Source organism: Crocuta crocuta, unplaced genomic scaffold (genome assembly GCF_008692635.1).
Source record: "Crocuta crocuta isolate KB4526 unplaced genomic scaffold, BGI_CrCroc_1.0 scaffold243, whole genome shotgun sequence".
Taxonomy (NCBI): domain Eukaryota; kingdom Metazoa; phylum Chordata; class Mammalia; order Carnivora; family Hyaenidae; genus Crocuta; species Crocuta crocuta.
The window spans coordinates 404,639-432,393 of NW_027529596.1; the positions used below are offsets into that span (position 1 = coordinate 404,639).

Genomic DNA, 27,755 nt, shown 5'->3' on the forward strand with positions numbered 1-27,755 from the left:
ATTAACAGTTATTAAACATGCTATGTGTGCGGCATGTGGGTAAGCACTGGAAATGCACACATGGATAACACCCACACCCCGTTCTCCAGTCACTCAGAGCTGGGAGGACGGGGTTAAACAGACAAAGAATCACAACAGTTTCCTAACTGTCCGGTGGGCCTGGGCTAGGGTCCTGGGGGTTTCACCTCTGCTGAGGAGTGGCCTCATTCAGTGTGCCATGCAAATGATTCCGTTTGTGCATAGAGAGAAAAAGGCTGGGAAGCTCTCTTACGTAGTTGAAAGAACAATGAGAACACAGCACAGAAGAGAAATAAAATTTGAGTTTTCCAGGTACAAGGTGGGGAGAAATAGTCTGTGGGTTTTTTTGGGGATTTTATTTTATTTATAAGACATCTGAGTTTACAGTTTTGTTTTGGTTCTTAAATGCTGTCTTAGGAATGATTTCCACTATAATGAGTTACCTGGAAGTCTGGAATGAGGGAGAATCCTGTGATACCACTTTTCTATTTAGGGAGACTGTGTGACCACCCAGAGGAAGGAGAGTCCATCTCTTTAAATATATGAAGTACTTTGACAATTTGAGCCAGAAATTCTCACACTCTAATCTACTTCTTTGGGGTATAGGTAAAAAATTGGACACAGCAAAAACTAGGAAATGAAATACTATTTAAACAGAAAATACCTGCTGGCAAGGAATTTACTTCGCCATACATCACACTGTATTGACATACGTTCTAATTGTTCAGAAAGTTGAGCTGTGTTTTGAGCTAGGGCTTCATTTTCTAAAATAAGCTGATTTTTCTCACGGGCTAGGCGTTCAAAATGATACTGCAGATCATCCCCAACAGAAGCCACTAGCAGCTTTTTTAACTCACGATTGACCTAGAAGAGAACGTGACCGTTACAATAAGCTCAAGGTAATGTCCCTGACATTCAGCAGCAAAATGATAAGAGAGAAGCCAGGTTTCATGTATTTGGACCTCCATTACTTAAAGTGCATATCAAAAAGCAATTATTAAGTATTCAAGTTTCATAAACTGTACAAACCATCTCTCTCTATATATATTTATATCTATAGTCCATGTGATTATAAACTAAGCCTCTTCTAATAAGAGTACCAATCATTATCATAAAAATTACAGTTTCAAGTTAACATTTAAAGGCAAAATATTAGAAAACTAAATCAATAAATTTTGCCAAAAAATATGACAATGTTTTATGTCTTTTTAAAAATATTTTTCAGCATTTAAAAATTTATTTCTTTGGGTCATAGGATTTTTAAGAATTTAAGCAAAGACAGCAATTCAGAATATTTATAAGCATGTTCTTCACTTTATCTAAAATGTGAGAAACTAAAACATAAATCTCCAACAACAGGTATTGATATATAGTACTCGATGGAAGAACAGTGTTGCTATTAAAAATAGGAGACGAGGATCTAGGAGGTGAGTCAGACCAGAGAGCTGGGGCAGCAGTCCAGGGTGAGAACTACCCTGAGTACCTAATACTGTGTGGCAGGAGAATGTAGAAAAGGGTCCTAAAATGTGTTCATCAGGAGGGAAATCAAGAGCTTGCTGTCTGATCTGGAGGACACGGATGCTGGCACGGGGGGCGGGGGAAAGGAAGTGGTTCGGGATATCTAAAATGCAAGTAACTAGGCAAATAGAAACGTTTTGACCAAGACAAGGAATCAAAGAGAAGAACATATTTTGAATTGTTTGGCTGGTGGTTGTCATTTAATGGGGGTAGAGGAGTTGGGTGATAGAGAAATGCAGATGACAGGGTTAGAGACACATTTAAATGAATTTGTAAAGATAAATGTGTACTTCATAGTTATTTGATGAAATATTCAGCTTTTATGGATATCCTTAATTTTTTTCATAACTGAATTTTCAGAAAATTAAAGTTTTATCCTTTGCTGCCACTACCTGAAAACCCTGCCGAAGGCACAGCTGTGGTTTCTCTCCTTCACATCAGTCGCTTCAAGTTAAGACTGAAATTTACGGGTGAGTTGGCAGAGGAGGGGGATGAGGTACTAGATAACTGTAACCAGCTATTTTTGAAAATGATTAATGCAAAATTTCTTCTGATATTAACTTATGTGTGATTTGGAAGGCATTCTTGTGTTGCACCATCACAGGCATGGGATATAGGAAAACAAATAATTAAAACATGTTTATTTTATGTAACTTTCTGTTCCACTAAATTATTCAAGGACAGTTGCTAAAAGGGGGACACTTGTTTTCCAATTGTGAATATGTAAGTGAAAGAGTATACTATAATGAAAAAGATGTTACTGTAATAGAATATTCTGTGACACTGGAAAATATTTATAACTAAAAATGGGGGTTTTAAGGCAAAAATGAACTCAGTATGTATAATTATGCATTTATATGGCTGGATGATATAATTATAGTTGGTACTATTTTCACTGTTTTGTATTTTCTAAAATACTTATAAATAAATATGTGCTACTTTTGTAATTAGAAATTAGTTCTTTTAAAAATATTAAAGATATATTTGGATAAGAACCACTAACCACAGTGTCGCTTACAAAGACTAACAACATCTAGCAAAAAGATGAAGCGTCCAGCAGAAACAAAGGGTGAGGAGTAAGGCGATGTCAAGGCTAAAGAAACACAATCAACTGGTTTCCAACTGCGATGAAGACCCCAATGCTTACCCCACCGTTCTCTGCATCCCAAGTATTATGTATGCATCAATAAAATCACGTGGAACTTAACGGATTCTTAACAGAGAAATTGTTAACGAGTCAATTTCAAAGTCTAACTCGGTCAGCTTTGGGTCTGGAATTTTACAACTGTGACTTCCTTTACACCTTATAGGTGGTCTTGTCCAAAGTACCTCATCCTTGCATCTTCAACCAGGTTTAGAGTAGAAGTTCCCAACATACACTAGTTCTACTAGAGGTGCTGAGAAAGAGAAATTTAAGAGAAAACTTTTTAGAGCAATGACAAGCCAGAATAAATGGCATTCTAAGAGGAAGTACAGTTTTCTAACACGCAGGCTTAGAAGGTCCAGGTGTAAAGAGCAGTGCTCTTGAAATCGATTTGTTCTTACCTCTGTCTGTACTCTGAGCTGGTTTGAAAGACCTTCTTTGTCTTGTAGTAACCTTCTTTCAGAGTTCTTGAGCTTTTCCAGTATATTCTTTACCTCTGATAGTTCCTTTCTGGGTTCTACCACTCCCTCCGACTGACCAAGGAATTCTCCTCTATGATGTCCCAGAGACTTAACCTTTGTATTTTTGTGGGGGACATCATGGGTGATAGCAGCTTTGGGGACTAATATTCTTACGGCTTCGACTTCCACTGCCTTTTCAGTGAGAATCTTCCCTAGCTGAAGAACTCCTGGGCTCTCTCCTGGAACTGCTTTTTTTCGTGGATTCTGAAGGATGTGATGCTTTATGGGTTGGATTCCGGACGTAACTTCAACAGTTTTAAGTGGCTCCTCAGTTTCCATTCCATCTCCTGCTCCTCGGACTGGGGTGGGAGTAAGGGTGACTATAAAAGGGAAAACAGAACATAAGCTACTTGCTAAAAAGAAATGCCACAAAAATGCCAAGAGACGCTTTATCCTACATTCAGAATTACCGACAGTAAAAAGAATACAAAAGAGTCAGAGTAAAAATTAAGTTTCCAAAACAATCAGGTGTCAATAAAAGATGAGGAAAGTCTTACAGGTTTAAACTTTCCTTAAGTAAATGATTTCTCTCTTGGTAGAAAATGCAAGACATTTGGAACTGGGGTATTTGGTTCTGACTTCAATTCCCTAGTATGGCCCTGGTAAGTAAGTTAGCCCTCCATGAATCTCTAGCGCACACTCTGCCCAGTGGAGACGACAACGCACAGGGCTGTGGTAAGAAAGAACGTGCTGCACACTGCAGACACTTGGTAACGTTAGTTAAATATATAAATACAAGCTATAGACATGCACTCTTGGGCCAGCTGCTCAAAATATATTCATCTTCTTGTGAACTCTTGGCCAAGAACGCTCTGCACAAGCTGCCTAAGAGGACTATTCAATAGTCTTTCCTCCAGGCCCTGACAGGCCCTTGTTCCTGCCAGCTCTTACTCTCTTCAGTGGCCTCCTCTGCCGCTCACTATGATTTGTGATGCTAACTTACCCATGAGAAGAAATTAGCTTTAGGTCCACTCTTTGCATTAAATCCTCCCAACTGTCCCAGCGCAGTCTCTGAACGCCTAATGCACTTTCTATTTCAAATATTCAGCTCAAAACTTAATCATGGACTTTAATTATCACTGTGTGGGCTTTGCACACGCCCACCTCACTTTCCCACTGGGCCCGACAAGCACACAAGGGCAGGCGTCAGGCACTAAGCAAGTGGAAAGAGCGTGGTGTTAGAGAGATGACGGAAACTCTGTGATCAATACGATGTGGTTTTGAATCTTAGTTCCATCATTACTATGTGTGCAATCACGGACAAAATCCTGTAATTATCTGAGCCTCAGTTTTAACCTCCACAAGATGAATTTAATGACATCTATATCCATATCTTGTGTCTTAAATGAGAAAATTTTAAGTAACAACCAACACTTATAAAAGACTTGCCATGTGGCAAACACTATTCTAAATGCTTTACATATAACTCACCTTTTGAGGTAGGTATGATTAGTTCTATTTTATAGATGGAGAAAATGAGGCACAAAGTGGTCCAGGAATTTGCCCTGGTAAGTAAGTAGAAGAGGCAGAAGGAGGCAGCTGAGATGATACTTAAGCTACATGGAGTTCTTGAATTAGTACATCCAGTAACATTCCTTTGAGCTACATGTTAGATTTCTTGCCATTTTACACCTGAACGTGAGACAGAAAACCATCAAAACCCTACAGGAGAAAGCAGGAAACAACCTCCTTGACCTCCACCGCAGCAACTTCTTACTTGACACATCCCCAAAAGCAAGGGAATCAAGAGCAAAAATAAACTATTGGGACCTCGTCAAGATTAAAAGCTTCTGCACGGCAAAGGAAACAATCCATAAAACTAATAGGCAACCAACAGAATGGGAAAAGATGGTTGACATATCAGATAAAGGGTTAATATCCAAAATATATAAGGACTCGCCAAACTGCACACCTGAAAAACAAACAACCCAGTAAAGAAATGGGCAGAAGATATGAACAGACACTTCTCCAAAGAGGACACCCAGATGGCCAACAGACACATGAAACGATGTTCAGGATCCCTACTCATCAGGGAAATATAAATCAAAACCACACTGAGATACCACCTCACGCCAGAGTGGCTAAAATGAGCAAACCAGAGAACTCTAGATGCTGACGAGGATGTGGAGAAACGGGAACCCTCCTACACTGTTGGTGGGAATGTAAACTGGTACAGCCCCTCTGGAAAACAGTGTGGAGGTTCCTCAAAAAATTGACAACAGAACTCGCCTATGACCCAGCAATAGCACTGCTAGGAATTTACCCAAGGGATACAGGGGTGCTGATGCACAGAGGCACATGCACCCCAATGTTCATAGCCGCACTGTCAACAATACCCAAATCACTGAAAGGGCCTACAAGTCCATCAACTGAGGAATGGATCAAGATGTGGTTTATCTATACGATGGAATACTACATGGCAAGGAGAAAGAATGAAATCTGGCCGTTTGTAGCAATGTGGATGGAACTTGAGGGTGTTATGCTGTGGGAAATAAGTCAGGCAGAGAAGGACAAATATCATATGTTTGCACGTATAGGAGGATTAGGAGGAACTTAATGGAGGACCGTGAGGGAGAAGAAGGGGGGAAATAGTGGGGGAGAGGAAGGGAGGCAAACCATGAGAGACTCTTGAATGCTGAGAACAAACTGAGGACTGATGGGTGTGGAGAGGGAGGGGGGTGATGGGCATGGAGGAGGGCACTTGTGGGGATAAGCACTGGGTGTTATATGGAAACCAACTTGACAATAAACTACTTGTAAAAAAAAAATTCTTGCCATTTTACAAGTCCAGCATACATGTGAGAAAGTGGAAGTCACAGCTTATGCACAGTAATAATGAGTTTTTGTTCAATTTGTTATGCGCCAAGGATTCTTTTAAGTCCTTCAGATGCATTCTATCATGTAATCTTTACAACTATGTCACGAGGTAAGCATATACTACCCACTTTTTTTTTTTTTTTTAGAAAGACAGAGGCTTTAAAAAGTTAAATAGCTTGTCCAAATCATCAGTGTCAAACTGGGATTTGAGTCCAAATCTGACTCCAGAGCTAGGCTGTTAATTAGTCTGGGAAGCTTTCCACAAACCAGAAATATTGCCTCATCAATCTGAAGTACTGCCTCTGCTAACACGGCTTTTTGTCAGGCCACAAAAGCCCAGGGAATTTATATAACAGTTACAGCGAACGGTAAGTCAAAAGCAGCTCTCGTCTGCAGCAAACCTCTGTGTGGCTTAGCATCACGCAGAATGAAGACCAAGATCCCTACTATGGGTCATGGGCCCTCCATGATCTGCCTGTTTCCTGGATCTCAACTTCTGTCGTTTACTTCTTCACACTCTATGTTCCTGCCCTACTTGTTTTGTTTTAGTGTTTTAAAAACTCCTTCCTCTGGAGACACTTCTCTGCTGAGGATATTCTTCCCAACTCTCTTCCCTTTAGGTAATTACTTCTGATCCTTGTAATCTCAGTTCAACCTTTCCTGAGGGAAGCCTTTCTCTAACCTTTCTGGATTAGGCTGGGTTCCATTTTTGTACAACCGCAGCAAAGACTCTGCATTTCTCCTTTTCTTTGTTTATCAAAATAGAAAATTGATGTGGTTTTTTTTTTTTTCAGTGTAACTAGTTATGTCTGTGCCTTCCTCTAGGATATAAGTCCCATGAGAGTAGGGACTCGATCTCTTGTTTACCACTATATTTTCAGTAATGTGCCTTGCTCCCAGTGTTCTTTAGCTGATAAACAGTAAATGAATGCTAACTACGGGAGGGTCAAAGGCCAAGCATATATAACAATGGTTATAATGATAACCTTTGAGTGGTCACAGTGCTGCTAGTGCCTAATATTGACCAGATATTTTATGAGGTAGTGAGGACTACTATGTTCAAGAAATTACGATCTAATTTAGGACATACATATAAAAAGAGAACATATATTACAGGGTAATATATAATAAGGGTGCAATCAGTGGTGCAAAAATAGTTCTACAGAAATTTTATTTCTATAGGGATGTTAACTAAGAACAGTCATGGACCAGTCTTTAGTGAATTCATTACTATTGTATTTTTATATTTATACCTTCTAAGGCAAAGACAGGAAACAGAATTTCTAGTTAAAAAAGCCGAGGAATGTCGTCAGCCTCAATTACTTTTAGATATCAGGACATCTTGATCAGTTAAATATTAATCTTTAGTTATTATTAATTAAATATTAATCACTTTTCATTGTAACTGAAGTTAGGAAAACAATTTGGTAAGAGCAATAGTAAGGTCTTATTAAAACCAAACCTTTCTTAAGAATTTCTGAGGTACAGAGCCATGTTCTAAAAGGGATTACATAATATATATACATTCTACCAAGCAATGACTTGTCACCTTGACTCCCAATTTCTCATCCTAGAAATGGAATTCTCCAGCAAAGAGCCATAGGAAATGGCAAGCTTCCTCAGGATAATGTTTAAAAGAAAATAAACAAAAATTTACCTATAAAGCTGTTTCACAGCTAGGGAAATACCTAACAAGAATGCTTTCCTTAGGTTTATTTATTAGATTTCCATTTTTTAATGGGCATGGTTTTCTTCTTCTTCATAAACTTTGTTATATAGATACAGAAAACAGAGTAATTAAAATACAATCATACACGTTATCTTCTGGTTTTTAACATTACAGTATTAAAATATATTAAGAAAAAATTACCTATATTCTTATCACTCTAAAATAATTTTCATTACTTCAAATTTATTCACTATTTTTATATGATTGTAATCATAATTAACTTTAGAAGCTTAATATATTTTTCTATTTTGCTACATTCTTCATATTGTTCATTTTATGGCTACATTATTCCTTCAAGTTAATATAGCATTATTTAATTATCCTATTGCTGGATATTTAGACCTTTCCTAATTTTTCTCTACAGTAACACTTTAGTGAATATTTTTATGCCTACAGATTTTTCTCAACTTCTCAATTATTTCTTTTGAATAAATTCCCAAGAATGGAATTAATGTGCCAAGTAAAGATCTGTATTGTCAAACTGCTTCACCAAATAACTCTAGCAAAGTGTCAGGAGATCTATTCCTTGTGTTCTTATTTCATTTTATTTATTTATTTTGTATGCCCAACACTTATGATTTAATGCAATACTTAAATAAGAATATATGTGACTTGTTTAGAATGGTGTTTGGCACAGTAAGCACTAAACGTTAGCCTCTGTTTCCTTTGTTGTTACTCTTTAAAAAACTAATAATAAACTTTGGATCTTGATTCAGGAGAGAAAGAAAGCTTAAGTCATGTCATCAAATATAATTCTGTTATTTTCTTATTTTCAAGTCTTATATAAAAGTGAATAACTAGACTTTAGGGGCGCCTGGGTGGCTTAGTCGGTTAAGCGTCCGACTTTCGCTTAGGTCATGATCTCGCGGTTCGTGGGTTCGAGCCCCGCGTCGGGCTCTGTGCTGACTGCCAGCTCAGAGCCTGGAGCCTGTTTCAGTCTGTGACTCCCTCTCTCTCTGACCCTCCCCTGCTCACGTTGTCTCTCTCTCTCTCCTAGAAATAAATAAAACATTAAAAAAATTAAAGAAAAAAGTGAATAACTAGACTTTAATACCGTGTTTTCATTTGATACATATGTAGGAGTTCTTCCTACATATGTGTCAATGTACTGGAAATCTTGAGTTATCTTAGGGGAGGTAGAAAGGTATCTGGTGTACAACCTGTTTCATTTTACAAAACATTTTTCATTAGAATAAAATATTTTGTCATTTCTATACCGTATGTTAACATGGGCCTTAGGACTAACTCTACTTTCCAAAAGACGAGCAAAGGAAGACTTCAGAAAAAGAAAGAAAGAGTTTGGTATCTCAGGTCAGGCCAGAGCACCTGAGCACTCAGGAGAATTCCACTGAATCGCTTCGAAACTAAAGGCCCACTCCTGTGTTCTTAAAACCTGCTTTCAGAAAGTTCTAACTTTACATAATGCAAATTTAATTTGGTCTCTAAGACATTCTGTCATTGAAGAAGTTCTGTAGAATCATGAATTAACTGAGGATTAATTAACGCAACAACAAAAAGACAAGCTAGAGCTATACCATTCAGGTCCACCGAAGCGAAGAAACAAGAAGCAGGTGTGACACCTGCTGTGATTAAATAGGATTTTTAGGCAAGTCACAGCATTTTTGAGTTGGGATTGTAGGTAATGGAGATTCAAGAACCAATCACAAAATAATGGCTGCTATACCTGAAAGGCAAAGGAACACTATTGGGTATTTAAAATAAATCTTTTTTCAAACAAAATCTATCAAAAATTCCAATCAAGAAGTTGTATCAACTTGGTTCAGCCTCAATTTACTCTTAGTTTTATTTAAACTGTTCTTACTGCAGCATTTATGAGAACGAGAGTTGTATACTATGTGACATGGCAACTAAAACGACTCTGTAAATAACTCTGCTTGTTGCTAACAGTTTGTTGCTAACGTGCACAGGCACGTAGCCACGCGGGAGTCCAGGCTTTCCATTTTCTCACCTGGTAAGTTACCTTTCATAATTGTGCCTTATGACACACATGGAAACCTTTGTTACATACACACTAAGCACAATCCAGGACACATTCATGAGCAATGATCTTCTCTCAGGTGGGAAGAGAGGGATCTGCGGTGCGAGCTAGCTCCATACTTATGAGTCATGTTTAAGTGAAGCAAAACATCCATCCCTATGACCCGCTCTATGAAGGGAACCAATGGGATGATTCTTCAGTTATTCATCAACACTGCTTCTGCTTGCGATCAGTTATCAAAGAACGAAAACGCATCTCCAGCTCATGGCTCATCCTTAACGCCTTCCCCAAAGATTACTAAATGCAGGCAAAGAACAAATAATATTTTTTTTTTAATATTTTTTTATTTATTTATAGGAGAGAGAGAGACAGGGTGAGCAGGGGAGGGTCAGAGAGAGAGGGAGTCACAGACTGAAACAGGCTCCAGGCTCCGAGCTGGCAGTCAGCACAGAGCCCGACGCGGGGCTCGAACCCACGAACCACGAGATCATGACCTAAGCGAAAGTCGGACGCTTAACCGACTAAGCCACCCAGGCGCCCCAGAACAAATAATATTCTACAATAGGAGTTGGCAAACTTCTTCCATAAAGGGCCGGATGAGAAATATTTTAGGCATATGGACCACGAGGCAAAACTGAGGATACAATATAGGTACTTCTACAGAGAAGGAAAAAAACCAAATTTCAAAGATGAAACTTTAATAAGAAATTAAGGTTTTTTTTCCCTGCATAATATAGGTTTTAAAATGAGAAACACAGAATTCTTTTTTTATTTGGGATAATCCTTGGCCCAAGTGGGATTCAAAGTCAGTGTTCCCTGTCATCAAACAGATTTGTAAATGTTCTCAGGAGAATGAGGGCCATACTTGCCAGCCCTGCTCTGGAATGCTGAGCAAAAATGATTTTATAGTCTGTCATTAAACATTTCTCCTTTTCCCATAAAACTATAAATCCAAGACAACAGATACTCTAAGTCTGAAGGATGGTGTGGCAGAAAGAACACCAGACTCTGGGTCAAAATACCTGAAGCCACTCCTGCCGCACATTGTGTGACCTTTGGCAGATCACTTACCCTTGGTCTTCTCTCATCCCTCAGTGCTCTCAGAATGGTGCAATATTGGAGTGTTTTAACATAATTTGTTTCTCTCACCGACTGGACTGTTGGGAGCTCCTCAGGGCAGAGTCTGCCTCCTAATCTTTGTACGGTCAGCTAAACAAAATGGTGCTTGATGTAGAAAAGATGCATAAGAACTTACTGAAGTTCATCAGTGTTAAACCGCCACTGAGATCTCATTTTAACACCCAATAACTAACTCTTTTAAAAACCGCTTACTTTTTTTTCCCTCTACACCAAAGCATTAATTCCTAAACTCGGTTATAGTCTGACAGACGTTTCAGAATATACGCAGATTCAGCTCTCAAACCGCTAAACAAATTAGGGATTGTCACTCAGTAATTTTGAATCAGTGTTCTTTTTAAATGTCACCAGTATCATTTAATAAGGTTTAGTTACAATTAAATTAAAATGTCTATATTATAGATAGTGGACTTAAGGGTTAGGCCCCATTTTATTGACATGGAATCATTCTCTTTGTCACAGGCTCCAAGAACGAACAGTCCTCTGATCAAAGAAGTATGGGCCATGCTGTGTACTGATCTCTGCAGATTCACAGTGTGCACGGATGTTAAAGGCTCTGGGAGGTCCTGTAGCATAATCTCTCCTTTAATCCAGAACTTCCCAAATTTATTTGCTTGTGCATTCCTTTCTCATCTAATACCTGTTATTCCACAGAATGAGTGTTAAGGTTAGACTATCTGATGGAATTGTAAGCATTTAAGTGTCTCAAGTTTTCCCACTTGGTTTACTGTTACTAAACAGTCTGGTTTTTATACTCGTAATTTTAATCTTGCTCTCCAGAAAGTTTTGGATTCAAATTTTCTTTTTTTTATTTTTCTTTTTTTAATTTTTCTTTTTTTAATATATTTCTGAGAGAGGGAGAGAGAGAGAGACAGTGTGAGCAGAGGAGGGTCAGAGAGACAGGGAGACACAGAATCTGAAGCAGGCTCCAGGGTCTGAGCTAGCTGTCAGCACAGAGCCCAACGCGGGGCTCAAACCCACGAACTGTGAGATCATGACCTAAGTCGAAGTCGGTCGCTTAACCGACTGAGCCACCCAGGCGCCCCTCAAATTCTAATTTTCAAATGGTTTCTCTCTGTTGCGTGTTTCCTGTCAAGGAGGCCTGAGCAGCAATCCCTCCATGATGACAATATGGCTCCAACATCCATGGAGAGGAAGTTCTGACTCTATAAACCGATGTTGCTTCTCTTGTGAGGCAGTTACAGGAAGTACAGACAACTGACAAATGTCAACTCCAGTAAATGCACCTGTTTCTAGGCCATGCATACATGTAACTTTTGTTCACTAACACCAGTTAACATTTCATTAAGTAGGAATAGGGACAGCAGCTGAATTCTTAACAGCTGAAGTATGTGTTACCTTGTAAAATGAAGGTAAAATGAAGATCAAATGAAACAGTGTAGGTGAGGGGCCCCTGCGTGGCTCAGTCGGTTAAGGGTCCGACTGCGGCTCAGGTCATGATCTCACGGTTCATGGTTTCAAGTCTCACCTCGGGCTCTGTGCTGACAGCTCAGAGCCTGGAGCCTGTTTCGGATTCTGTGTCTCTCTCTCTCTCTGACCCTCCCCTGCTCACTTTGTCTCTCTCAGAAATAAATAAAAAACATTAAAAAAAATTAAAAAAAGAAACAATGTATGTGAAAATGCTTTGTAACTCTAATGCTCAATACAGACAGGTAAAAACAAATAAAAAATAATTTACTTTCACAGAGGCCTTGCAATAACTAACTTCTAATCTCTAATGATAATATTACATTCAGGTTTTACTTTTTGCCATACACCATGCTAATGACTTTCATCTTAGTTACCATTTGATTGCTCTATACATCATTACTTTCATTATATTGTTTTGTTTATTCTACTTATGCTTATTCTAATGCTTTCTAGTAACTCTGAAATGCTGTTTACACAGCTGAGTAAATTCACTTAAATATTTACTGGCATGATCTTCCTTGCTTCCTAAACATGTTTGAATCCCTTTTAAAGGGTTTGCTGTTGGAGGTCAGTTTACTGCAAAGCTGGCTTCTGGAAGATAGTTTCCCGTTGAGAGAATAGGATAAGCCCCAACCTCCGGAACTCACTCTGTCCAAGAATAATAACCTGAGTCAGGAGGTGTTCACTTTGGGACATGCTAAGACTGTTACCAATGCCTGTCTGAAGATGGTCAGAAGGCCATACGGGTCTGAAGCACAAGGGAGAGATCTAGGCTATAGACAGATTTGGAAGTTGTTCTTACAGGTAATTACTGAAGCCCTGAGAGCAGGAGAGAAAGGCCTGAAACACGTTAATGTTTAAAGGATAAACCAGAAGAGGAGGAGGATGAAAAAGAAACAGAAAATATAGCTAGAGCAGTGGTGCCCAACAGAACTTTCTGCAGTGATGGCAACATTCTTTATCTATACTTTTTAATGCAATAGCTGCTAACCGCATGTGGCTAGTGAGCAATGTGACTAGGGTGACTGAGGAAGTCATTTTTTTTTTTTTTTTACTTATTAAAAAACATTTTTTTTAACGTTTTTTATTTTTGAGACAGAGAGAAAGCACGAGCTGGGGAGGGTCAGGAGAGGGGGAGACACAGAATCTGAAGCAGCTCCAGGCTCTGAGCTGTCAGCACAGAGCCCGATGCGGGGCTTGAACCCACGGACCGCGAGATCATGACCTGAGCCGAAGTCGGACGTCTAACTGACTGAGTCACCCAGGTGCCCTTGACTTATTTTTTTAAGTAAGCTTGATGCCCACTGTGGAGCCCAATATGGGGCTTGAACTCACGACCCTGAGATCAAGACCTGACCTGAGACCAAGAGTTGGATGCTTTAACCGACTGAGCCATACAGGCACCCCCTGAATTTTTAATTTTTAAAAATATTAACAAACTCAAATAGCCACATGTGGCTATTGTGTTGAATTGTGAAGGGCTACAGAGTAGGCTGAAAACAAAAGTGATATCACAAAAGTCAAGGAAAGAAAGTATTTCAAAAGGTGGGAATGATCAGTAGCTACAGAGGACAAGCAAAGCAGAGCTGAAGCAGGACTAAAAAGTAACTGCTGTATTTAGCAAGTGTTACGAGCTCAACTGTGTCCCCTTCCCCCAAATATTCATATGTTGAAGTCCTTACCTCAGAGTGTGACCTTATTTGGAATAAGGTATTACAGATGTAATTAGTTAGGATGAGGTCATACTGGAGTAGGGTGGGCCCCTAATCCAACACGGTGGATGTCCTTAGGAAGAATCTGGACACATAGGCACGTTCACACAGAGAGAAGGCCATGCACACATAAAGGCAAAGATCGGGGTGATGCATCTAGAAGCTAAGGAATACCAAAACTACCAGCAAACCACAGGAACTAGGAGACGGACCTGGAATACATCCTTCCCTAGAGCCTTCCGAGGGAACATGGCCCTGCCAGCACCTTGACATTGGACTTCCAGCCTCCAGAACTGTGAGACGATACGTGTCTGTTATTTCAGCCAACCAGTTTGTGGTGGTATGTTACAGCAGCCCAAGCAATACAACCCAACAGAAAAGGTCTTTTACACCTTCCAGTTGCTTGTCTACTTAAATCTTTAAAATCTATATTGCCTTGTTTATTTAAATCTTAATCTTCTAGGGGCGCCTGGGTGGCTTAGTCAGTTAAGCGTCCGACTTTCACTTAGGTCATGATCTCGCGGTTCGTGGGTTCGAGCCCCACATCGGGCTCTGTGCTGACTGCCAGCTCAGAGCCTGGAGCCTGTTTCAGTCTGTGACTCCCTCTCTCTCTGACCCTCCCCTGCTCACGCTGTCTCTCTCTCTCTCCTAGAAATAAATAAAAAAAACATTAAAAAAAAAATCAATCTTCTAGTGGATACAAAACATAGCTGCAAAACTTTGCTTTCACACTAAATGTTTAACAATTGTTTGACAGTAGTAATGAATACTATCCGATGATGTGACTATTCAGTCGTAGACCTGAGTACTGAAATGTAAACACTGCGTTACAAAACAAGCATGAAGAAATCTGAAACACAAATGATTCCTAAGAGCTCTATGAGATTTATTACCTGGCTCAAGCATTCCTTCATCCTCTGGTCATAAATTACATGTTTTAAAAACAATTTACATCAAAAAAAGAACACTTACCTTTGGCTTCTAAACTTTCAAGAGTAGTCATTTTTTAACCAATGAAAATGCACCTCAAATCTTCTACTGAAAAACCTAAAAATGTATAGATTGAAAGAATTAAAACAAGACCATACAAAGACGTTTACTAATAAGTCCCTGTAATTTAGATATAATATTCTACTTGTTTCTGCATTTAGTACACATGCATGTCAAAACCTTCCCACAGGTGATATCATTATGGTTAACAAAGGTCTCAAAAAATTACAGGTGGTTTACTTTCAAATTTGTTTCACTGTTTCTACCAAGTACATTCTATCAGATAGATGCCTTGGCCTTTAGTTAAGAAATTGCGTGAAGTTACTGTAGGGGCTTTGGTATCATTGTTAAGACAACAATGATTCTATTTATTAAAATTTTTTTAATGTTTTAGTTTTGGAGAGAGAGAGGGAGAGAGAGAGAGAGAGAGAGAGAGAGGAAGTAAGTACGAGTAGGGGAGGGGCAGAGAGAGAGGGGGACACAGAATCTGAAGCAGCTCCAGGCTCTGAGCTGTCAGTGCAGAGCCCGACGAGGGTCTCGAACTCGACCCCGGAGATCATGACCTGAGCTGAAGCCACACCTAACCTACTGAGCCACCCAAGCACCCCAACAGTAATTTTAGAGAAATTAATTACTTTCTCAGGGGACATTAGTGATACTAATTTGCCAATTATATATATCCCGAAGGAACGTCTGTTTAGAAGTTTAATCTAAACAACAAAAACACACATAGCATTATTTGAACTTCCTTGGTAATAAAATTAAAATGGAATACATGTTTTCAGAAACGTGTCCAGGGCCTTTACAGTACAGACCAGGATTCGGTGAAAACACGAGAAGGAAGGCGGGGCCGGTACAGTGACACGAACGAGGAGGATGAAAACTGGTTTCACCACGACAATGATCACTCGGAGAACAGCGTCCCCCGTGACCACCTTCCTCGACAGTCACAACCCCGTCTGCTGCCCCGAACACAGGGCTCCAACGGCCCCCGCCGGAGCCCAGGGAGGCGCCTCAAGGGCCCAAGGCGGGAGGGAGGGTGCGGAGCCACCACAGGTGCGGAAGCGACCGGCTCGTCCCCTCTGCGTTCGCGACGCCGAGGCCGAAAACACGCAGCCCTCCAAACGTCCCCTCGGTTACACAGCCCGCTCTTGGACTTACCGCCAAGCGTCCTTCCTCTCCGACTTCGGGGGCTTCACTTGGCAGGCTGTCGGGCTCCGCGTCACGGGCTTAGTTTCTCGGCGCACTCCCCTTCCATTCGGAAGCCGACCCACCCAGACCTTCCAGAACTCCAGCTGCCTGCTTACTATTAGTCACTTCCTGTTCTCAGGGGTTTTGTTTCCGGAATAGTTTTCCAAAAGAGAGAGGTGACTACACTCTGTGGTGTTTTAAAACTCGACGAACTCAGCACACAGGGTCTAAGGCGTCGGTAAGCGAAAAATGGATAGATGCCTACTTAGAAATAAATCATAGACTACCTGGAGCGCCGGCTGTGTACAACAACTTCCGGGTCACCTTCAACCAGACCAGGTGATGACGCTGGCCCCAAGCGGCGCCCTGAAAGGGCGGGACTGCGGGCGGAATGGGGCGGGGCTCTAATTCTCCAGCCCCTGGTAGCGAGGGGGCGGGGCGGCGGCCGCACTTCCGGTGGCAGGCGGGGCTCTGTTGCTGGAGTAACGGGCGCGGGTGTCGAGGCGGTGTCTTCCGGCGGCAGCGCTCCCTACGTCCCTGCGCCGAGAGCCTGAGGCGATGGTGAGTGCCGGGCCAGCCGGAGCGACGGCTCCACGGGCCTGGCCACGCAGCGTCCCCGGGCCTGGGGCGGAGGGACGCTCGGAGGCGTCCGGGTTTCTTCCCCCTTCGTCCCAGTGTGTTTCCCGCTTCCCAGAGGCTGTGTCCTTCCTCTCCCTGTTTTCTTGCAGCACCTGAGTTCCACTTCGGTACCGCCGAGCCCCCAGAGTAACGTAACAGAGCGTAGGGGTGAGCGCCGGGTCTCAGGTGGAGGCAGACACCATTTCCAACAGACGTTGTCAATGTATTTTTCATTACTACGTTTTTCAAGTTCTCGGCTTCTCCTTAAGGCGCCTCATTTAAGAGTATTGTGGTGTGTGTGTGTGATGTCTCAGCACCGACCCGAGTGTTAAGAGTATTGTGCTGTGTGTGTGTGTGAGTGATGTCTCAGCACCCACCCGAGTATCCCTAGGGCTCGCAGTGTTTACCGTGTGTGTGATGTCTCAGCACCGACCCGAGTGTCCCTAGGGCTCTCAGTGTTTACCGTGTGTGTGTGTGGTCTCAGCACCGACCCGAGTGTCCCTAGGGCTCGCAGTGTTTACCGTGTGTGTGTGTGTGTGATGTCTCAGCACCGACCCGAGTGTCCCTAGGGCTCGCAGTGTTTACCGTGTGTGTGTATGTGTGTGTGATGTCTCAGCACCGACCCGAGTGTCCCTAGGGCTCGCAGTGTTTACCGTGTGTGTGTGTGTGTGTGTGGTCTCAGCACCGACCCGAGTGTCCCTAGGGCTCGCAGTGTTTACCCCCCTAGCTGCAGGGCGTTGCTCCACACCCCCTCCGAGGGCCACTGAATCCTGGCTCTATTTGCATCAGCTGTCTTCTAGCCCAGGTGATTATCCCCTAGGTAGGTGCTTTTTAAGAGGAATGCCCCTCAAGAGCTCTTGGGAGAGCTTCACCCCCAGAAATTCTGAAACAATAGGAATGGGGGCTTAGCATTTGCATTTCTAAAAAGCCTATAGCTAATCTTAATTGAGTCACCTGTTTGAGAACACCGGGGTTTTAGTTAAGTCACTTAATTAGCAAATCTTTCAAAGAACACTGGTGCATCGAAGGAAGACTGTTGTCGGGAGGGTGTCTAAGAATTTAGCAGCAGAGCCCCTCCCACCACCCCTTCTCCCTCCCTCACTGCTCAGCGAGCCTTCTTCACCCCAGAGTCCTTTCCAGACTTCACGTCCCACACCCTGTCCCTTCCCCTGCTTTTGCCTCCCTTCTAAGCAGATGCCAGAGATTGAAAGTCCTTTTCCTCGACCTCCTGCCCCTGACCTACACCTTGATATATATTTTACTCCTCATTTGGTTTTGTATTTCTAGTTTGGAGAAGGTGGTGTTGAAGGGTACTGCGTCCACCTCTCCGCTAGCTCTCATTCCCTTCCGCCCTTCTGCTTCTCCTTCCTCCCCCCACCCCACCCTGTGCTTTCAGCCTCTGTCTTCTTTTCCTGCTTTCCAGTGTTCTGGTCATTCATCTTGAGAAAATGAGACAAAGCAAGAAAGCGTATCCCCCGTGCTAGTTTATCCAGTTACTGCCGGATCCCCCCTCTACCTGTCTGTAACTGCTTGACACCATAGTATTTTCACCTGCTTTAAATGCCCCTTTTTCATCGTCAGTATTCTGTTATCTGACTTCCTCTGAGTGGTTTCAGTAAGTTGCTCTTAATTCTAAGTTTTTAATGGCCCTAAAGTGCCAGATTGAGTGATTTCTTCTCAAAGTTTGTTTTACTTAGCTTTTCTGTGATAACTGAAGTTCGCGAACATTCATGCCCCCTTTTGTCCCCACTGGCCTTGCCTACTTTTTACATGCCATTCTCTGGGACTCAGTCCTTAATTATTTTCAGTTCTTAGTCTATGCATTTTGCTGGGGTGATTTCATCCACACATATGAGTTTTACTAATGCCTAAGCATTCACGTCTAAACTTCACTTTTCAGGGGCGCCTGGGTGGCTCAGTTCCACTCAGGTCATGATCTCACAGTTCGTGGGTTCCAGCCCCACATCATGCTCTGTACTGACAGCTCAGAGCCTGGAGCCCGCTTCAGATTCTGTGTTTCCCTCTCTCTCTGCCCCTCCCCCGCTCTNAGTATTCTGTTATCTGACTTCCTCTGAGTGGTTTCAGTGAAGTTGCTCTTAATTCTAAGTTTTTAATGGCCCTAAAGTGCCAGATTGAGTGATTTCTTCTCAAAGTTTGTTTTACTTAGCTTTTCTGTGATAACTGAAGTTCGCGAACATTCATGCCCCCTTTCTTCCCCACTGGCCTTGCCTACTTTTTACCTTGCATTTTGCTGGGGTGATTTCATCCACACATATGAGTTTTACTAATGCCTAAGCATTCACGTCTAAACTTCACTTTTCAGGGGCGCCTGGGTGGCTCAGTTGGTTAAGCATCTAACTTCCACTCAGGTCATGATCTCACAGTTCGTGGGTTCCAGCCCCACATCATGCTCTGTACTGACAGCTCAGAGCCTGGAGCCCGCTTCAGATTCTGTGTTTCCCTCTCTCTCTGCCCCTCCCCCGCTCTCTCTCAAAAAAAAAAAAACATTAAAAAATTTTTAAACTTCACTTTTCATCTTCTACCTGCTACGGCCTAATCTAGTTGCTTCCTAGACACCTCTACCTGGTTATCACAAAGGCCTCTCAAATTTGCCATGACCAAAACTGAACTTGCTATCATTCAACCTGGTTTCCCTTTTTCCTTCAAGTTAGTTAATGAGATCACTATAATATAGTTTTAATAATTATACGACTATAATATTATAGTTATTACATACTACAATATATATAACCTAAACCAGAAACCAAGTTCACCTTTCTTTCTTCCCTATGCCTCCGGTATTCAAGTGGTCACTGTTTTAGTGTGAGATCTCCTTAGTTGTTACCTGGACTGTTGCAGTATGTCTTTAACAGCGTGGAATGGCAGTTCTTCAAGCCATTATTTTCTCTGTATCAAGAAGGAATTTTCTAAGACCCAAATCTTTGAAGTCATGTCTTTATTTAAAAAATTTCTTGATGTTTGTTTATTTTTGAGAGAGACACAAACACACAGCAGAAGCAGGGGAGGGGCAGAGGGACAGGGAGACCCAGAATCTGAAGCAGCTCCAGCCTCTGAGCTGTCAGCACAGAGCCCGCAACGGAGCTCGAACTCATGAACCGTGAGATCATGACCTGAGCCGAAGTCGGACCCTTAAGTGATTGAGCCACCCAGGCGCCCCTGAAGTCACCTTTTTAAAACTGTAGGCTCTCCACACCCTACAGTATAACCTTCAGAGTCCCTGGAATGGCATCCAGGGCCCCCCATCATCTACCATTTACCTGTGTAGCTCCTTTCATGGCTCTCCATTCCCTAGACGTTCCTTTTAACTGCTTATCTTTCACTAAACATCTGAGCAACTTCAAGCTGGTGTGTAAGTGTTCCTTCTACTTTGCACATGCCGCTCCTCCTACACGGGGTACCCTTCTCCCCTTGTTTGCCGGCCAATTCCTCTGGATCCTTTCAGACCCAGGTTAGGTGTCTCCTGTGGTGGTTACTTCTCTGCTCAAAGAGAGGTGACTTTTTATTCTTTTTTGTCACTTTACATAGTACATACCTCTCTTATTGTACTTACCACATTTAGTTGAAATTATTTGTGTACGAATTTGTCGCTTTTACCAAACTGAACCGGGAGAGGGATCAGTCTTTATTTTGTTCACTGCTATTGCTTAGACCATATTAGGCATTCGGATGTTTGCTGAATGAAAAAAGAAAGAACGTGGTAAGTGCCCCAAGAGGTTACAAAGTACTTGGGGAATATTGGAGGATGGAGTCCTCACTTTTCAGAGTCAGAAAGGCCTTCCTTAGGCAAATGGAAGAGTTTCTATAGCTAGAACTGGATGGCCTGAACAGTAGCATAGGGGAATGGAAAGTGACATTTCTGGAATACTGGTTTTCTTTGTGCTTGTCTTACATGCTGTCATTTAGACTTCCCTACGACCCTAAGAGTGGTGACCGCTTCCACCACCCTCTGCCCCGGCTGGAGTTGTGTGTTACAACTGGGAGGTCAGTGAAGTCCGCTCAAGATGGAATTGACTTCCATCTTGAGACCTGAATGATGAAGTGCAGGGGTCTTGGGGAAGTGTACGGGCAGCACTAACAACAGGATCAGAGGCCCTGAGGCAGCAAAGCAGTTGGCGTATTTCAGGAACTGATCTTGGGTTTAATGTGGAAATATAATGGAAATTTGGTGGTGGGGAGACGTGGGGGCACTGGCAGTGTGGGAATTGTGAGAGGGTAACATGAAATGCAGTTAGAGCGGTAGGCAGAGGTCAGACCAAATGTATGCGTCACAGCTTGGTTTCTCAAACAAGGTTCTAACCCATTACTCGGTCATGAAATCAATTTGTTGTATGTAGCCAGTCTTAAAAAAGATGACATAAAACAGACGCTATATTCATTGTATGTAATAAGGATAACTTCCATGAAACTTCTATTGTAAATTGTGCGTGTGTTGTATGTACTGGGTTATGATATAAAACATATTCCTGGGGCTTCTGGGTGGCTCAGTTGGTTGAGCGTCCGACTTCAGCTCAGGCCGTGATCTCACAGCTCCTGGGTTGGAGCCCTGCATCGGGCTGTGTGCTGACAGCTCAGCCTGGAGCCTGCCTCAGATTCTGTCTCCCTCTCTTTCTGCCCCTCCCNTGTACCAATATCAAGTCACGCAGATTTCTTATTCCTCCTTTGACTTAGTGACAATCTTCTTATGTGGCAGAAGAAGCTCTGAATTTAATGGGAGCCTAAAATTGACTAGAGTAGAATTTGCAAGTTTCTTTTTACACCCAGATCTGTTTCTTGTGTCAGTTGCTGTCAATCCTTTATGAGAAAGAATAGGCCTTTAGAAAACGAGGGGGAAATTGACGTCCTTTCTGTGTGTTCAGTCTTGCCACTAGCAGGTATGTTGCACGGAGCTCCGATGGCCCCCCTACAAGCAGCTGAGAGTGGACTTTGTTTGCTCTGCTGGTGCGTCTTCCTGACCACTGCAGTGACCTTATGTGGTTCGTTTCTGTCTGCATCTAGTTTGTTAACAGTGCAGCTTCCAGCACCGAAATGAGGTTCTGCCTACAAATTCTAGAACCACCTCTGTCTTGTGAAGCAGAGATAGGCAAGTGTAGTTCAGCATGTCTCAATTCATGTTGTTTAAGATAAAGAATATGCTAGGGTCATCAATTTATTTACTTTTATGCATAAAGAAAATACAGGAGATAATGCCAAGACACTCTTGACTAATAAAGAGATGTGAATTTTTTATATCTTCTGAAATAGAACATTGATTTGAATGCTATTAACCAAGATCGTCTGCTAGTGTAACATAAGGCTTTTAAAGACTATCCCCTGTGTTCCACAAGAATTAGACTAAACACATGTCTCAAAGTTGTTTAAAAGAAACTTTAAAGAGAGTTTCATGATTGCTAAATATGAACAAGATTTTATTCCATGAAATGTTTTTCAGTTTTCAGCTTTATAAAGTTTCTTCTAAATAAGTTTACTGTTTTTATCTCTGACATAAACTTCTTAACCATCCAGGATTCCTTTTCTTACTGAACTGCTAACTTGTAAGGACCATAATTCTAAAGCCCCAGGAAGGTTTCATTGATTGGAACTGAATCAGAAAGTATAGCACCTAAATTAGAAATCTGAAACTTATAAAAAAAGTAACAACTGATTTTTCCTACTAAGCATTTTTATTACAATTTGGAGTATGTTTCTTCTCTAATAGGAACCAGTAGTATTTGCAAAAGAGAATAGCAGTAGATTAATGTAATGTCCTAATTTTCCTCACATGTAGCTCTTTTATCTTTTTCTGCCCCTTTTCTGCCTTTTAATTCTTCTTTCTTTTTTCTAAGCTTTATTGGAATATAATTGATATATAACATTGTGTAAGTTGAAGGTGTATAAGTATTGATTTGATACACATATATTGCAAAATGATTACCACTATAGCATTAAGCTAATACCCGTATCACATCACAAAATTACCATAACTTTTTGTGGTGAGAACATTTAACATCTACTCTCTTAGCAACTTTCAACTGTATAATATGGCATTGTTAACTATAATGACTGTGTTGTGCATTAGATTCCCCAGAACTTAACTCCTCTTCTAACTGGGAGTTTTTACCCTTTGACCCTTTGAACATCTCCTCATTTTCTTCATCTACAGCCCCTGGTAACCTCCATTCTATGCTGTTTCTTTGAGTTTGGCCTTTTTAGATTCCACCTATAAGTGAAATTATACAGTATTTGTCTTTCTCTGTCTCACCGACTTCATTTGGCCTATAATGACCTCAGAGTCCATCCCTATTGTCACAGATGGCAGGATTTCCTTCTTTCTCATGGCTGAATAATAGTCCATTGTATATATGTGCCACCTTGCTTTGTGCATTCATCCCCTGTTGGGCGCTTAGATTGTTTGTTGGTTTGTTTTAATGTTTATTTTTGAGAGAGAGCGACAGGGCATGAGTGGGGAGGGGCAGAGAAAGGGAGACACAGAATCTGAAGCAGGCTCCAGGCTCTGAACTGTCAGCATAGAGCCTGATGCGGGGCTCGAACTCACAAACTGTGAGGTCCTGACCTGAGCTGAAGTTGGATGCTTAACCAACTGAGCCACCCAGGTGCCCCTTAGATTGTTTTTATATCTTGGCTATTGTAAATCATGCTGCGTTGAGCATGGGGGAGTGCATATATCTTTTGAAGTTAAAGTTTTCTTTTTTTTAATATAAATGCACAGACGTGGAATTGCTGGATTATATGGCAGTACTAATTTTAAAAAGTTTAAGGAATCTTCATGCTGCTTTCCATAGTGGCGGCACCATTTTGCGTTCCCACCAACAGCGTGTGAGGGTTTCCTTTTCTCCATAGCCTCTGCGACACTTGATAGTGAAGCCATTCTAACAGGTGCAAGGTGATATCTGTGATGGTTTTGATTTACTTTTCTGTATTGGTTATGATGCTGAGCACCTTTTTCATGTACCTGCTATCCATTTGTATGTTTTCTTTGGAGAAAGTCTCTTAAGTTCTTCTATTGTTTACATATCTGTTATTCAGTAGTTGTATGTATGTATATACAATTTAGATATTAACTTTTCAATAGATGTAGAGTTTGTAAATATTTTCTCCCATTCTGAAGATTGTCTTATCATGTTTATTATTTCTTCAGCTGCGCAGAAGCTTTTTAGTTTGTTGTAGTCCCACTTATTGATTTTTGCTTTTTTGTGTGCTTTCAGTGTCATCCAAAGAACTGTTGCCCAGACCAATATCAAGGAGCTTTTCCCCTGTTTTCTTCTAGGAGTTTTATGGTTTCAAGTCTTGTGTTTAAAGTTAATTTTTGTGAGCGGTGTAAAATAGAAATCCAACCTCATCCTTCGTCTGTTCTCTCTCAGTCACTAATTATTCACCAGTTCAAACAGGTATTGAGTGCTTTATGTGTGCCAGGCACTGACAATACATTGATTAATGAGATAGCCCTTCCTCAGTGCCTATAGAGTAGGGCCCAAATTTCTTAACTGGCATTTGAGACCTTCCCTGGGCCCAGCTTACTTTACACACCCCCTTGGAACTTACCGAGAAAAACAGACATTAGAAGATAAATTTCAAGGGTAAGTTGGGTTACAAAAGAAAAATTACAAGGTAAGGTCAAAATGTGTGCTAAAAAAGAGTGGCCTGACCTAGCTGGGGTAGTCAGGAAAGTCCTCTTTGATGGTTTAGCGTTTAAAATCTTTTTTTTTCCCTTAGTTGAGACATACAATATATTAAATTAATGAATGAAGCCATAACATAAATAAATAGGTCACCTCATCTGATGCTAAGCAATATGAGGAAAATTTAAGTAATGTGGTAGTGCCTGGTTCCAAGAGCAAGTAGCTTCAGGTGGGAAAATGAGAAAAGGTCCTCGTGAGGGACGTGGCTTTTAAGCTGAAATCTCAAAGAAGGAGCCAGCAGGCCAGGTGGAGATCCAGGGGAAGCACCTTCCAAGCAGACAGAAGCCAAGTGCAGAGGCCCACTGGAGGCTCGAGGGGCAGGTGGGGACGGGGTCTGGGGAAGCTGAGGACCTCCGAGGCCCAGGGAAAGCTGAGCCTCCTGCAGCTTGGGAAGGGTTTTGGATTTTACTCTAAACGTGCTGGGATAATGCCTCTCATAGTTTTCCCTGTTCTATCAAAAGAGTTTACTTCCCTTGGAGCTGCCTTATTAAACCTTTAATCAGATTAGTTTGGTCTTTCAGTGACCATTTCCATCCTGTCTGTAACATTTATGATCTTATAAACTTTGGAAAATATTTTTCTGTCCAGATCTTACGTTTGGAGATTAAACACTCCTGATTTCTCCCTTTGTAATCGCTCTTCAAAAATGTAATCGCCCTCTTCTGGACTCTTTGTTTCCATGATACCTTTTCTGAGGTGTGGGGGGTCGCACATTCCAGGTGGGTGTTATCAGTTTCTCCATGGATGTGGTGTTTGCTGCTGGGATTTCACCTGGCTTTCTGGCTGGTGCTCTCGCCCAAGATTGAAGCAGCTCGGTCTCCAGAAATCTCTCCAACACTTCTATTAGCCTCTATCCACTTTCCTGCAAAATCTGTTTAAGCCGCTTCCAAAAGCAGTTGATATTTTAAGACTTTCTATTTATTAGATGTGAGAAATTGTAGCTATTAAAATGCACTGCTCAGTTCAAGTTTATTTTCTGATACTAAGCACTGTGTCTAATTAAGTTGCTATTGTTATCTCTCCTGACTCATTTTATGTACTGTGCCTTCTTTGTAGCCCTTTATTCTTTAAGATCTATTTCCATAGGTGTGTGTAATGACTCCAGAGTTCTCTGATATATGTAAATTTAAATTTCATCCTGTTTTCTGTAGTTCTGATACAAGTTACATATGCTATATGCATTGTACTTATTGTCTAAAATATATCATTATGTGATACATTTATAATGTATTATATATGTAATACAAATATATATAAGATACATATATATGTTTAACTTGTGTATATGTCAAATATTTAACTTATACTGGACAAACAGTCATTTTTGGAGATGTGAAAATATGTAGAAACAATATAATTAAATTCATCTGTATTATCACTGACTCTATACAGTCACTAATAATATTTTAGTATGATAACCCAGTCACACCCACATACAGTATACATATACATACACATATGTATTTATCTTTTAAAATGTGATCCTACTATATGTATGGTTTACAAATCTGTTTTTTTCCCCACTTAATCTGTCTTATGCAGTTTCCCAGATCCAATTTTAGGAGCTCCATTTTATTCTTTCATTTACACTGATATAACCAAGCCATTTATTTTGTCTTTTAACACCATAATTAATATATTTTTATAGGCATAGGTTTATATACACCCACAATTATTTCCTTAGAAAAAATTAGAAATGGAATAACTGGGTGAGAGGATGTGTGCATTTCTAAGGCTTTTTGATATGCGTTGCCAGATCAACTCCAGAAAGTTTTGCTATTTGTCCTCTGCTAGCAGTGCGCCAGTGCCTGTTTCTTCTAAGCCCTGACCTGGTATTGTTACACATTTCTTACGTAGATTCATCTAACAATGGATTTGAACTTTTAGTAAAAATTTCACCTTTCTTACCTAATACTATGTTAAGATTATAAATCATAGTATGTTCTTTTCATCCGTCCACTAACCATCCATATGTCTTCTTTGGAAAAATGTCTATTCATGTCTTCTGCCCATTTCTTAAGTGGATTATTTATATATTGGGTGTTGAATTGGATAAGTTCTTTATGTATTAGATACCCTTTATGAGATATGTCACTGGCAAATATCTTCTCTCATTCTGTAGGCTGCCTTTTAGTTTTGTTGATTGTTTCCTTCGCTGTGCAGAAGAAGCTTTTATCTTGATGAGGTCCCAATGGTTCAGTTTTGCTTTTGTTTCCCTTGCCTCTAGTGATGTGTCTAGTAAGAAGTTGCTCTGGCCGAGGTCAGAGAGGTTTCTGTCTGTCTTCTTCTCTGGGATTTTGATGGTTTCCTATCTCACGTTTAGGTCTTTCATCCATATTGCGTTTATTTTTGTGTATGGTGTAAGAAAGTGGTCCAGTTTCCTTCTTTTGCATGTCACTGTCCAGCTTTCCCAACACCGTTTGTGACTTTTTCCACAGGATATTCTTGGTCTGTTTTGTTGACCATTACTTGACCATATAGTCGTGGGTCCATTTCTGAGTTTTCTGTTCCATTGATCTCTGTGTCTGTTTTTGTGCCAGTTCCATACTGTCTTGATGACTACAGCTTTGTATTATAGCTTGAAGTGCAGCTTTGCTTTCCTTTTTCAATATGCTTTGGCTATTTGAGGTCTTTTTGGTTCCATACAAATTTAAAGGTTGTTTGTTCTAACTTTGTGAAAAATGCTAGTGGTATTTTGACAGGGATTGCATTAAATGTATAGATGGCTTTGAGTAGAGTTGACATTTTAACAATATTTGTTCTTCAACATCACTCATCAGGGAAATGCAAATCAAAACCGTGATGAGATATCACCTCACTCCTATCAGAATGGCTAAAATTAACTACACTGGAAACAACAAATGTTGGCAAGGGTGCAGAGAAAGGGGAACCCTCTTTACACTGTTGGTAGGAATGCAAGTTGGTGCAGCCACTCAGGAAAATACTGTGGTGGTTCCTCAAAAAGTTAAAAATAGAACTACCCTACAATCTAGCAATTGTATTACTAGGTATTTACCCCAAGAATATAAACATACTGATTCAAAGGGGCACATGCACCCTGATGTTTATAGCAGCATTATCAACAAGAGCCAAATTATGGAAAGAGCTCAAATGTCCATTGGCTGATGACTGGATAAAGAAGATGTGTGTGTGTGTGTGTGTGTGTACACACAAAGGACTACACACACACACACACACACACAAAGGAATATTATTCAGCCATCAAAAATAAT

At 41.0% G+C, this 27,755-nt stretch overlaps 2 protein-coding genes across 3 annotated transcripts in view; one reads left to right on the forward strand and one right to left on the reverse strand.

The window, feature by feature from the left end:
• BLZF1 (basic leucine zipper nuclear factor 1) overlaps positions 1–16,503 on the reverse strand; it is a 31,668-nt gene extending 15,165 nt beyond the window's left edge. The window contains exons 1-4 of the mRNA XM_077761774.1: positions 16,178–16,503; positions 14,999–15,073; positions 3,082–3,521; positions 683–882 (exon numbers count right to left, since the gene is read on the reverse strand). Coding sequence (XP_077617900.1) covers positions 683–882; positions 3,082–3,521; positions 14,999–15,029 — 671 coding nt within the window. The 5' untranslated portion in view covers positions 15,030–15,073; positions 16,178–16,503. The remainder of the gene's footprint in view (positions 1–682; positions 883–3,081; positions 3,522–14,998; positions 15,074–16,177) is intronic.
• Positions 16,504–16,689: 186 nt separating this feature from the next.
• Positions 16,690–27,755, forward strand: part of NME7 (NME/NM23 family member 7) — a 250,630-nt gene continuing 239,564 nt past the window's right edge. For both annotated transcript variants that reach the window (XM_077761775.1, XM_077761776.1), the window contains exon 1: positions 16,690–16,768. In XM_077761775.1, coding sequence (XP_077617901.1) covers positions 16,766–16,768 — 3 coding nt within the window. In that variant the 5' untranslated portion in view covers positions 16,690–16,765. The remainder of the gene's footprint in view (positions 16,769–27,755) is intronic.